The sequence below is a fragment of the Haliotis rubra genome, unplaced genomic scaffold (assembly GCF_003918875.1).
Source record: "Haliotis rubra isolate DU_JTF1 unplaced genomic scaffold, ASM391887v1 Scf462, whole genome shotgun sequence".
Taxonomy (NCBI): domain Eukaryota; kingdom Metazoa; phylum Mollusca; class Gastropoda; order Lepetellida; family Haliotidae; genus Haliotis; species Haliotis rubra.
Genome location: NW_025767149.1, coordinates 5,215 through 18,968, shown reverse-complemented (window position 1 = coordinate 18,968; position 13,754 = coordinate 5,215). Strand labels below are relative to the sequence as shown.

The 13,754-nt window shown below is 45.7% G+C and overlaps 1 protein-coding gene across 1 annotated transcript in view; it reads left to right on the top strand.

Annotated features, from left to right (window-relative positions):
* Nucleotides 1-12,842, top strand: part of LOC124290354 (ankyrin repeat, PH and SEC7 domain containing protein secG-like) — a gene marked incomplete at both ends in the record, with an annotated part of 35,098 nt that extends 22,256 nt beyond the window's left edge. The window contains one exon of the mRNA XM_046727062.1: nucleotides 12,747-12,842. Coding sequence (XP_046583018.1) covers nucleotides 12,747-12,842 — 96 coding nt within the window. The remainder of the gene's footprint in view (nucleotides 1-12,746) is intronic.
* Nucleotides 12,843-13,754: the final 912 nt, after the last annotated feature.

The following is a 13,754-nucleotide window of genomic DNA, read 5'->3' as shown; positions in this document are numbered from 1 at the left end:
GGTACGAAGTCAGTACTCGGGGAAGGTGGCCATCCTGTACGATCGTATACTTCGGCATTGATTGGTCGTGCGAGATAAGAGCGACACTGTGTGGAATATCAACCTGAACATGCCGGCGCGATCGATGAAAGGCATCCTGGTCGTCCCCGTGGAGGATTATGAGCCGTTCCGGAGGGACAGCGAGAAGATTTTTCAACCCCGAGATTGAAAAGGTGGAAGTGACCATCGAGGGCGTGCCCAACCAGCTGTTCAGTCATGGTATGAGGGCATACCAGCTGTGGGATGAGATAAAAAAGCTACCGGCCATCAAACAACACCCATACATTACCAAAGACCTGGACCTATCCTCCGTGCATATCGGTGAATACTTGACCAACAAGTACGTGCTGTGGTTGGACATGCGATCCACGGATGACGATAAACTGCACGGTAGCGGTCGCCGCATAGACAACGGCAGTGAGGGGATAACAATCCAGATTACCAAGAAGGCTCAACCCGCGGGCAAGTTGAAATTATATCTGTACGTGATTATGGACGCGCAACTTAACATAGACAATGGGAGATTCGTGCAAGCCATCTATTGACGGCCGCAAGCCATTTTTGATTTGCCCCGCGACCCACACTGCGCCATAGTGTGCGGGCAGACTGGTTGTGGGAAGACCGTTTTCGTGTTGGATATGTTGGAGGGGTACTACAGGGATGTGTTCGACGACATCGTTATCATGTGCCCTACTCTGAGCATGAATAAAACGTACACGGAAAGACCTTGGTTGATGACGGACCCGGACGTACACAGAGTCGACCCGGGAACACGTCTGCAGGACTGGTTGAAAGCTCTTCACGGGAAATTTAAAGGGGAGTGACACTGCTCATACTGGACGACTGCAGCGCTAATCGTGAGATAACAAAAAAGAGAGATATGCTATCGTACCTGGCCTTCTCCGGCCGGCACACAATACACAGCGTCTGGGTGCTAACGCAGAAGTTCAACTCGGTGTTGAAAGACCTCAGGGAGCAGACGCGATGGGTGGCCCCATTTCACTGCAAGGGCAGGGATTCGTTCGACGAGTGTTTGAGAGAGAACGATGTGATGAGTAAATTAGAACGGGAACGGGTGAAGAAACAGCTCGCTGAAACTAAACATGCTAAGCTAGTGCTCAAGACCGACCAACCAGTGGCCTATAGGGTGTTTTAGCTAAGCAAAGCTAAGCAAAGCTTAGCAATGCTAAGTAAAAGCTAAGCAAAGCTTAGCAATGCTAAGCAAATGCTAAGTAAAACTTAGCTTTTAGCATGAGTAGCTATGGTATTTGAAGTGTTCGTCGTGTGCAACTTAACCTTCATTTCTCTGTGTTTTGCCTGCATAGGGTATTATATTGTTAAAACTAAAACTTACTTGTTACATTATAAGATGGAGTGTGATGAATTGCTAGAGCAACTGTTGGTGCCACAATCACCACAGGTGAGTGACGACAAGCGAGAGAAACTGGTGGCGTTGGCTGTTGGTGGCAAAGCCAAACATTACTTTGGGGAGTACACTCCCGATAAAATTCACAAAATGTCAGCCGAAGAAATCGATAAGCTGTACGCGAGATACGAAGCTAGACTCGGTGCCGAGATGACGAAGACAATAGGATCAGCTATGACCCAGATATACACTGGTATTGCGTCATTCTTCCTTCCCATCCCCCCGGAGCGTCGACTTTACCTGTGGGAGGACCTCGAGAAAGACCCTTTTATTGAACACGCCTTGAGCTCCATCAGCTGCGAGCTGTACCACAAATACGGTATGTTGTTAGCCCCGGTGACAGCGGCGATTAATTTCTTCTTCTCGAAACTACGAGAGTCACACGCGGCTGAAATACAGGCAGAGAGAAAGCGGCATGACCTCGCTATTGAGAAATTACAGACGGCACAGACCGAGTACGCTAAAAAACGTTTCCAGAGGATCGATTACATTAAAGAACAACTCAGGCGTGAGAGCCATGCCGTTAAAACATTCCATGATGTCGACGACGCAGCAAGAGAATACTACCTACTAACAGGTAAACAGCTGAAACCCCTACATAAGCCCACACTCGCTCAGTACTACACACCATCCAAGGGGCAAATGGACCGTGAACTGGTCTTCATCACGGTGGGTATAGCAGCGACTGCGTTGGTTGCAAAACAATTAGACTAAATACTCGTATAAATATGCTAAAGATGAGACCTGCTCCCTACATATGCAAATACATACTTATGGGGAAGAAAGAAGCCTGTGGTAGGAAATGCAGGACTGAGGGGTACTGTTGTTTCCACATGGGAAGCCCTAACTACACGTGTTCTGTGTGTGGTATAGGGGTTAAAGGGCACTACTGCCTATGTAAAGCTCACGGGGCGAACATAGTCAGACATCACCTCATCTACGAGAATATAAAGGCCTACATAAAAGAACGTAGGCGACTTCTCAGGATAAGTCCCCAATTAGAGACTGTGCACACCTAAGGATAACTATGTTTGAGGAAATTGAGATCGAATCTCTGGTCAAAAACATACTCAAAGATGAACTGAACTTATGGGGACGCTTCAGATTTCAGGTCATATTGGAAGTGGCATGGATTGAGGAGGGTGTTAAGTATACTCGCCCCTTCACATGTGGGCGGGACATCACGACTCAATACCAAATAAATTGTTTTACAAGTATACAGGAATACCTGTTCAACTTCAAGGAATACTATATCCAACAGTGTAAGTACTGGATTGAAACGGCCCATCTAAGTATAGAGGTGCCTCAATATTTTTTACCTTTACGGTGGCCCAATTAGAGATTGATATTCTTAGGTGTGTATGCAACTATGACTACTATCCGTGAGCTCAAGCAGATCGCGAGACAGAGAGGGGTGATCGGTTACTCTAGAATGAGGAAGCCAGCCTTGTTGAGATTACTTAACATACAAGCCCCTCCTACGGTAAAACAATTAAAAGTCCAAGCAAAACAGCTTGGGCTCACGGGTTATTCCAACCTGGGGAGAGCTGGGTTAGTCGCATTGTTATCACATGCCCCCGTAGCGCAACCTCCCACTGTAAAACAATTAAAAGCTGAGGTACGCAATTTGGGTTTGGGTGGTTATTCCCGTATGAGGAAACCACAGCTTGTAGAACTATTACGGCAGAATAGAGCTATTGACCTACAGTTCATGCGCACTGAGCGTGCTGTAGGCAACTATTTGAGAGGCTGGCGCATGCATGTTGATAGGAACATAGACATAACAGATATCAAGCCTCTGATAGCTGATAAAGTCAACCAGGAACTAAACAATCTGGGAAGTATCAAATTTCAGATCACAGTGAAAATGTCACTCGATAAGCAGGTGGGAGCGGGGGGAACCCCCACTGCGGTCACTGAGTACGTTCAGCCTTACTTCCGAGGTAAACAAGAAATCGCCACGCATACAGAGACCATAGACGCATCAATCGATACCAGTTTTCAGCAGATACGAGAATACCTAGAATGCTACACACACTTGGGGTCCGGGTCGGCTGTAGATTAAATTGATAATGTCTATCTAGACATAGCTAACTACGTGCCGTTCAGAGGCGGGTCATACCTAGACTTGCCCCCCTACTATAAGAAAAAACAGGCCATGGTCAACGTCAAGAATAGAGGAGACGATTGCTTGAGGTTAGCTATCAGGTCAGCCTTGTTTCCAGCTGACACTAATTCGAACAGGCCTTCTAGTTATCCCCAAGACGATGGGCTCAACTGGGATGGATTAGATGAACCCACCCCCATATCTCAGATCACTAAAATAGAAAAACAGAATAATATAGCCATAAACGTCTTTAGGCACGAAGGCAACACAACAATAGTACACAGGGTCAGCCCAGCATTCGGGGAACCCCAACTGGGGGGACCCCACCGCGTTATCAATATATTCATGATCCAACGACGCGACAAGTACCACTATGTGTGGATAAAACACTTTAGCAGGCTGTTGTATGACCAATCGGCACACAGAGAAAAGAGCCACTTCTGCGAACGGTGCCTACATGGCTTCACACGAGCTGATTTATTAGAATCCCACAGGGAGGATTGCCAAGGTGTGGGGCAGACGGCCATACGAGTCGACATGCCTAAGGAAGGTGACAATATCCTAAAATTCGGCAACCACAAGAACCAAATGTCTGTGCCTTATGTCATATACGCCGACTTTGAAGCCTTGGTCAAACCTGTTGAGACTGCCGGGGGTACTCCCACCACACAGAAAACACAGGAGCATGAGGCTTGTGGGTTTGGATACATTGTCGTCCGTTGTGATGGGGAAACGAAAGCTCCCGTAGTGTATAGGGGTCCCGACACGGCTGAAAGGTTTTTAAAGTGTTTGCAGGAGGAAGAAAAAATTATTAGGAATGCACTGTATACAGTCGCTCCCATGCGTATGACTAAAGCCGACCGGCTAGCTCACGCCTGTAGCACTAATTGTCACGTGTGTGACTCACCACTTAACGGTGATTCGGTGAGAGATCACTGCCACATAACCTGTAAGTAAAGAGGCGCCACTCACAGCGCGTGTAACCTCAAGCTTAGAATCACCCCTAAGACAATAAACATCCCCGTGGTCTTTCACAACTTGAGAGGGTACGACTCTCACTTAATCATGCAGGCCATCGCGAAAGTCGATGGCAACCTGACGTGCATCCCCAACAACATGGAGAGATACATTTCCTTCAGCTTAAACGGCCTGAGGTTCATCGACTCGGTTCAGTTCCTCCTGTCGTCACTCGACAGTCTGGTCAAGGCCAACGATACCTTCCCTATTACCGATCGATACACAGACGCCGAGACTAAACCCCTGCTGATGAGGAAGGGTGTGTACCCCTATGAGTACATGGATAGTTGGGCCAAGTTCGCTGAGACCAGACTACCCCCCATCAGAGAATTTTACAGCAATCTGACAGACTCGGCAATATCCCAAGACGATTACTCGCAAGCGATTAACGTATGGAATAAACTGGGTTGTAAGAATCTGGGTGACTATCACGACCTGTACTTGAGGACAGATGTACTGCTGTTAGCTGACGTGTTTGAGACCTTTAGGCGGACGTGTTTCAAACAGTATAAACTCGACCCCGCATGGTATTACACCAGCCCAGGTCTGTCGTGGGATGCCTTGCTGAAAAAGACCGAAGTTAAGTTGGAATTGCTCACAGATTATGACATGCACCTATTCATTGAGAAAGGCTTGCGAAAAGCGGGATTTCCATGGCAACTAAACGATACGCGAAAGCAAATAATCAATACGTGAAAGGCTACGACCCGAGCAAGCCAACCAATCATATTCTCTACCTCGATGCCTACAACCTGTACGGCTGGGCCATGAGCCAGTATCTACCCACAGGGGGATTCGAATGGGCATCACATGAGGTCGATGTTATGAGCATCGCACCAGATTCGAACAAAGGTTATATCCTCGAGGTTGACTTGGAATACCCCAAGGCATTACACACATCACACAACAGCTACCCCCTGGCCCCCGAACGTATGAGGGTTAACCTAGACTGGATGTCTGAGTACCAACATAACTTGTTAGGTGGGCGGGTGGCAGACGTTGAAAAACTCGTGCCCAACTTAATGAATAAGACCAAGCACATCGTTCACTATCGCAACCTACAGCTGTACCTGTCGTTGGGTATGAGGCTGACCAAAATACACAGGGTGCTCGTGTTCAACCAGAGCCCATGGATGGAACCTTTACATCAGAATGAACACAGACCTCCGAAAGCTTGCCACCAGTGACTTTGAGAAAAATCTCTACAAGCTCATGAACAACTCGGTGTTTGGTAAGACTATGGAGAACCTGAGGAAACGCGTGACCGTGAAGCTGGTTCGGTTGAATGAGGAAGACAAGCTCAGGAGACTGATAGCCAGTCCGGCATTCAACCGTAGAAAGATATTCACAGATGACCTAGTTGCCCTACACAAGATGAAAAGCCACATGGGGATGAGCATCCTCGATTTATCCAAACACCTGATGTACGACTTTTACTACAACGAGCTGAAGAAACAGTACGACGACAGGTGTGAAGTGCTGTACACTGACACGGATTCCCTGCTGATGGAAATTCGAACCGAGGACGTGTACGAGGACATGAAAAAACACCTCGATTTGTACAACACCAGTGACTACCCCAAGGACCATGCCATACACAGCATGGTAAATAAAAAGGTCCTAGGTAAGATGAAGGACGAGTGTGCTGGCACGCCCATAGCCGAGTACATAGGTTTGAGGCCTAAGATGTACTCCATCCTGAAGGCCGACAATGGTGAGATCCGGAAGGCTAAGGGTGTTAAGAAGTACGTGGTTGAACAACACATCAAACACGCCAGAGTCAAGGAAGCCCTGTTCAAGACCCGTACCTTTAGACATAAAATGAACACACTTAGAAGTGATGGGCATAGGATATACAGACTTACTATAAACAAGACGTCCCTGTCGCCGATGGACACTAAACGTTGGATAGCTATTGATGGGATAAACAAGTACGCGTACAGGCATGAGAAAATTGAACCAAGAACATAGATGTATATAAACAGGATACCCTGTCTAGGTGACATGTCACGGAACCAGAGAAAGTTTGAGGCTATTTACTACAGCCCGCGTGGGTACTGGAAAGGAGCTAGCGCTGTAGATAAGCTGGCTAAAATGGCGCGAGTACCCCCGGAGGAGGCCAAAGCGTGGCTTGAAAAACAAGCCCTTTGGCAGATCTATTTACCGCCACCACGCTACGTGCCTAGAAGGAAGTTTGGTATTAACATACCCAATAGCGTTCACCAGGCCGACCTCCTATTCCTACCCCATGACAAGAGGTACAAGTATGCCTTAATCGTAGTGGACGTAGCCAGTCGCTACAAGGAAGCCGAACCCTTGACTGCGAAAGATTCTGCCCAGGTAGCCAGAGGATTCGAACGCATATACAAACGCAGTCCACTGACGTGGCCAACAGAGCTGCAAGTTGACCCCGGGCGGGAGTTCATGGGTGTCGTGTCACACCTGTTAGACAAACACGATACAAAGGTCAGTCGTGGCACGGCAGGAGCCCATCGCAGCCAAGCCATAGTTGAGAGATTCAATAGAACTTTGGCTGAGCGCTTATTCGGGCATCAGTATGCGAGGGAGATGGCCAACCCAGGGAAGCGATCGACTGAATGGGTCGCGAGGTTACCTAAGGTGGTGTCGGCAATCAACCATGAAGCCACCAGTCTCACCGACAAGAAACCGGCAGACGCTATCAAACTAAAATCAATAGTGGCAGAGTCTGCTGCTCCATTGCATGGGAAAGAGAAACAGATACCAGATAGGGCCCTAGTGAGGTATCTATACCAGCCGGGGGAACACGAGGGTGATAGCCGTAAGCGAGCCACTGACCCAATATGGTCAGTCAAAACTTACAACATAGATAAAGTGGACATGAAAGCTGACGAGCTGAACTTGTACTATTTGAGAGATGGGCCAGGGAGAGGGCTCGTTAGACAGGAATTATTGATCGTACCGTATGGCACAATGTTACCCCCCAAGCAAAATATTTAACACTTACCAAGTAATCCCAATATAGTATCCTGTCAACACTACATGTCACATGATCAGGAAAGTGCTAGTTCGCTATCTAAGGATAGACCCGTTAAACCGACATACTTCACCCATGTCCCCGGTAGTTAAGTGGTGCGGCTGTGAGGTATACATGTGGAGTTCGTATCCCGCTAGCGTCTCAAACTTTTTTATAGTAGGGGTAATGGGGCGATATCTAAGGGCCTGAACAAAAGCCTTATTTGGGAAGTAAGGCTTTGCAGAGACTTTTGCTGAAAGTGATTTCGTACCCCCATTGTATATACTACCCTACTTCATACAGCAGCAATATGGGAATCTACAGAGTGTGTTGATGTGTTACTGAAGGCTGGAGCTGATGTTAATGTACAGAGTAATACAGGTGACACACAACTTCATACAGCAGCAGCAGTATGGGGATCTACAGAGTGTGTTGATGTGTTACTGAAGGCTGGAGCTGATGTTAATGTACAGAATAATACAGGTAACACACCACTTCATACAGCAGGAGCAGCAGGACGGGGATCTACAGAGTGTGTTGATGTGTTACTGAAGGCTGGAGCTAATGTTAATATACAGAATAATACAGGTGACACACCACTTCATACAGCAGCAGCAATATGGGGATCTACAGAGTGTGTTGATGTGTTACTGAAGGCTGGAGCTGATGTTAATGTACAGAATAATACAGGTGACACACCACTTCATATAGCAGCATTAGTGGAGGGATCTACAGAGTGTGTTGATGTGTTACTGAAGGCTGGAGCTGATGTTAATGTACAGAAAAATACAGGTAACACACCACTTCATACAGCAGGAGCAGCAGGACGGGGATCTACAGAGTGTGTTGATGTGTTACTGAAGGCTGGAGCTAATGTTAATATACAGAATAATACATGTGACACACAACTTCATACAGCAGCAGCAATATGGGGATCTACAGAGTGTGTTGATGTGTTACTGAAGGCTGGAGGTGATGTTAATGTACAGAGTAATACAGGTGACACACAACGTCATACAGCAGCAGCAATACGGGAATCTACAGAGTGTGTTGATGTGTTACTGAAGGCTGAAGCTGATGTTAATGTACAGAATAATACAGGTGACACACTACTTCATACAGCAGCAATATGGGAATCTACAGAGTGTGTTGATGTGTTACTGAAGGCTGGAGCTGATGTTAATGTACAGAATAATACAGGTAACACACCACTTCACATAGTAACAGGTTGGGGATGTGCAGACTGTGTTGATGTGTTACTGAAGGCTGGAGCTGATGTTAATGTACAGAGTAATACAGGTGACACACAACTTCATACAGCAGCAGCAATATGGGAATCTACAGAGTGTGTTGATGTGTTACTGAAGGCTGGAGCTGATGTTAATGTACAGAGTAATACAGGTGACACACAACTTCATACAGCAGCAGCAATATGGGGATCTACAGAGTGTGTTGATGTGTTACTGAAGGATGGAGCTGATGTTAATGTACAGAAAAATACAGGTAACACACAACTTCATACAGCAGGAGCAGCAGGACGGGGATCTACAGAGTGTGTGTTACTGAAAGCTGGAGCTGATGTTAATGGTACAGAATAATACAGGTGACACACCACTTCATATAGCAGCAGGACGGGGATCTTCAGAGTGTGTTGATGTGTTACTGAAGGCTGGAGCTGATGTTAATGTACAGAATAATACACTGACTGACTGACTGACTGAGTTTGGTTTTGCGACGCTTTTAGCAATATTCCAGCAACATCACGGCGGGGGACACCAGAAATGGGCTTCACACATCGTGTCCATGTGGGGATTCGATCCCGGGTCTTCGGCGTGACGAGCCAAACAGAATAATACAGGTGACACGCCACTTCATATAGCAGCAGCAGTATGGGGATCTACAGAGTGTGTTGATGTGTTACTGAAGGCTGGAGCTGATGTTAATGTACAGAATAATACAGGTGACACACTACTTCATACAGCAGCAATATAGGAATCTACAGAATGTGTTGATGTGTTACTGAAGGCTGGAGGTGATGTTAATGTACAGAATAATACAGGTAACACACCACTTCACATAGCAACAGGTTGGGGATGTGCAGACTGTGTTGATGTGTTACTGAAGGCTGGAGCTGATGTTAATGTACAGAGTAATACAGGTGACACACAACTTCATACAGCAGGAGCAGCAGGACGGGGATCTACAGAGTGTGTTGATGTGTTACTGAAGGCTGGAGCTGATGTTAATGTACAGAAAAATACAGGTGACACACCACTTCATATAGCAGCATTAGTAAGGGGATCTACAGAGTGTGTTGATGTGTTACTGAAGGCTGGAGGTGATGTTAATGTACAGAAAAATACAGGTAACACACCACTTCATACAGCAGGAGCAGCAGGACGGGGATCTACAGAGTGTGTTGATGTGTTACTGAAGGCTGGAGCTAATGTTAATGTACAAAATAATACAGGTGACACACAACTTCATACAGCAGCAGCAATATGGGGATCTACAGAGTGTGTTGATGTGTTACTGAAGGCTAGAGGTGATGTTAATGTACAGAGTAATACAGGTGACACACAACGTCATACAGCAGCAGCAATACGGCAATCTACTGAGTGTGTTGATGTGTTACTGAAGGCTGAAGCTGATGTTAATGTACAGAAAAATACAGGTGACACACCACTTCATATAGCAGCATTAGTAAGGGGATCTACAGAGTGTGTTGATGTGTTACTGAAGGCTGGAGCTGATGTTAATGTACAGAATAATACAGGTGACACACTACTTCATACAGCAGCAATATAGGAATCTACAGAATGTGTTGATGTGTTACTGAAGGCTGGAGCTGATGTTAATGTACAGAATAATACAGGTAACACACCACTTCATACAGCATAGCAACAGGTTGGGGATGTGCAGACTGTGTTGATGTGTTACTGAAGGCTGGAGCTGATGTTAATGTACAGAGTAATACAGGTGACACACAACTTCATACAGCAGGAGCAGCAGGACGGGGATCTACAGAGTGTGTTGATGTGTTACTGAAGGCTGGAGGTAATGTTAATATACAGAATAATACAGGTGACACACTACTTCATAGAGCAGCAATATGGGGATCTACAGAGTGTGTTGATGTGTTACTGAAGGCTGGAGCTGATGTTAATGTACAGAATAATACACTGACTGACTGAGTTTGGTTTTGCGACGCTTTTAGCAATATTCCAGCAACATCACGGTGGGGGACACCAGAAATGGGCTTCACACATTGTGTCCATGTAGGGATTTGATCCCGGGTCTTCGGCGTGACGAGCCAAACAGAATAATACAGGTGACACGCCACTTCATATAGCAGCAGCAGTATGGGGATCTACAGAGTGTGTTGATGTGTTACTGAAGGCTGGAGCTGATGTTAGTGTACAGAATAATACAGGTGACACACCACTTCATATAGCAGCAGTAGTGAGATCTACTGAGTGTGTTGATGTGTTACTGAAGGCTGGAGGTGATGTTAATGTACAGAAAAATACAGGTGACACACAACTTCATACAGCAGCAGCAATATGGGGATCTACAGAGTGTGTTGTCGTGTTACTGAAGGCTGGAGCTGATGTTAATGTATAGAATAATACAGGTGACACACCACTTCATACAGCAGCAATATGGGAATCTACTGAGTCTGTTGATGTGTTACTGAAGGCTGGAGCTGATGTTAATGTACAGAATAATACAGGTGACACACTACTTCATACAGCAGCAGCAATATGGGAATCTACAGAGTGTGTTGATGTGTTACTGAAGGCTGGAGCTGATGTTAATGTACAGAATAATACAGGTGACACACTACTTCATAGAGCAGCAATATGGGAATCTACTGAGTGTGTTGATGTGTTACTGAAGGCTGGAGCTGATGTTAATGTACAGAATAATACACTGACTGACTGAGTGAGTTTGGTTTTGCGACGCTTTTAGCAATATTCCAGCAACATCACGGCGGGGGACACCAGAAAAATGGGCTTCACACATTGTGTCCATGTGGGGATTCGATCCCGGGTCTTCGGCGTGACGAGCCAAACAGAATAATACAGGTGACACGCCACTTCATACAGCAGCAGCAGTATGGGGATCTACAGAGTGTGTTGATGTGTTACTGAAGGCTGGAGCTGATGTTAGTGTACAGAATAATACAGGTGACACACCACTTCATACAGCAGCAGTAGTGAGATCTACTGAGTGTGTTGATGTGTTACTGAAGGCTGGAGCTGATGTTAATGTACAGAATAATACAGGTGACACACCACTTACATATAGCAGCAGCAGGATGGGGATCTACAGAGTGTGTTGATGTGTTACTGAAGGCTGGAGCTAATGTTAATATACAGAATAATACAGGTGACACACCACTTCATACAGCAGCAGCAATATGGGGATCTACAGAGTGTGTTGATGTGTTACTGAAGGCTGGAGCTGATGTTAATGTACAGAGTAATACAGGTGACACACAACTTCATACAGCAGCAGCAATACGGGAATCTACAGAGTGTGTTGATGTGTTACTGAAGGCTGGAGCTGATGTTAATGTACAGAATAATACAGGTGACACACTACTTCATAGAGCAGCAATATGGGAATCTACAGAGTGTGTTGATGTGTTACTGAAGGCTGGAGCTGATGTTAATGTACAGAATAATACAGGTAACACACCACTTCATATAGCAACAGTAGGGATCTACAGACTGTGTTGATGTGTTACTGAAGGCTGGAGGTGATGTTAATGTACAGAGTAATACAGGTGACACAATGTACAACTTCATACAGCAGCAGCAATATGGGGATCTACAGAGTGTGTTGATGTGTTACTGAAGGCTGGAGCTGATGTTAATGTACAGAATAATACAGGTGACACACTACTTCATAGCAGCAGCAATATGGGGAATCTACAGAGTGTGTTGATGTGTTACTGAAGGCTGGAGCTGATGTTAATGTACAGAATAATACAGGTGACACACAACTTCATACAGCAGCAGCAATATGGGGATCTACAGAGTGTGTTGATGTGTTACTGAAGGCTGGAGCTGATGTTAATGTACAGAATAATACAGGTGACACACCACTTCACATACAGCAGCAACAATATTGAAATCTACAGAGTGTGTTATGGGGTTACTGAAGGCTGGAGCTGATGTTAATGTACAGAATAATACAGGTAACACACCACTTCATATAGCAGCAACAGGACGGGGATCTACAGAGTGTGTTGATGTGTTACTGAAGGCTGGAGCTGATGTTAATGTACAGAATAATACAGGTGACACACCACTTCATACAGCAGGAGCAGCAGGACGAGGATCTACTGAGTGTGTTGATGTGTTACTGAAGGCTGGAGCTGATGTTAATGTACAGAATAATACAGGTGACACACAACTTCATACAGCAGCAGCAATATGGAATCTACAGAGTGTGTTGATGTGTTACTGAAGGCTGGAGCTGATGTTAATGTACAGAATAATACAGGTAACACACTACTTCATAGAGCAGCAATATGGGAATCTACTGAGTGTGTTGATGTGTTACTGAAGGCTGGAGCTGATGTTAATGTACAGAATAATACACTGATTGACTGACTGAGTTTGGTTTTGCGACGCTTTTAGCAATATTCCAGCAACATCACGGCGGGGGACACCAGAAAAATGGGCTTCACACATTGTGCCCATGTGGGGATTCGATCCCGGCTCTTCGGCGTGACGAGCCAAACAGAATAATACAGGTGACACGCCACTTCATACAGCAGCAGCAATATGGGGATCTACAGAGTGTGTTGATGTGTTACTGAAGGCTGGAGCTGATGTTAATGTACAGAATAATACAGGTGACACACTACTTCATAGAGCAGCAATATGGGAATCTACTGAGTGTGTTGATGTGTTACTGAAGGCTGGAGCTGATGTTAATGTACAGAATAATACAGGTAACACACCGCTTTTAGCAATATTTTAGCAACAGGCGGGGGATGGGCTTCACACATTGTGCCCATGTGGGCTGGAGCTGATGTTATTTGATGTGTTACTGAAGGCTGAGCTAATGTTGATATAAACAGAATAATACAGGTGACACACAACTTCATACAGCAGCAGCAATATGGGGATCTACAGAGTGTTTTGATGTGTTAC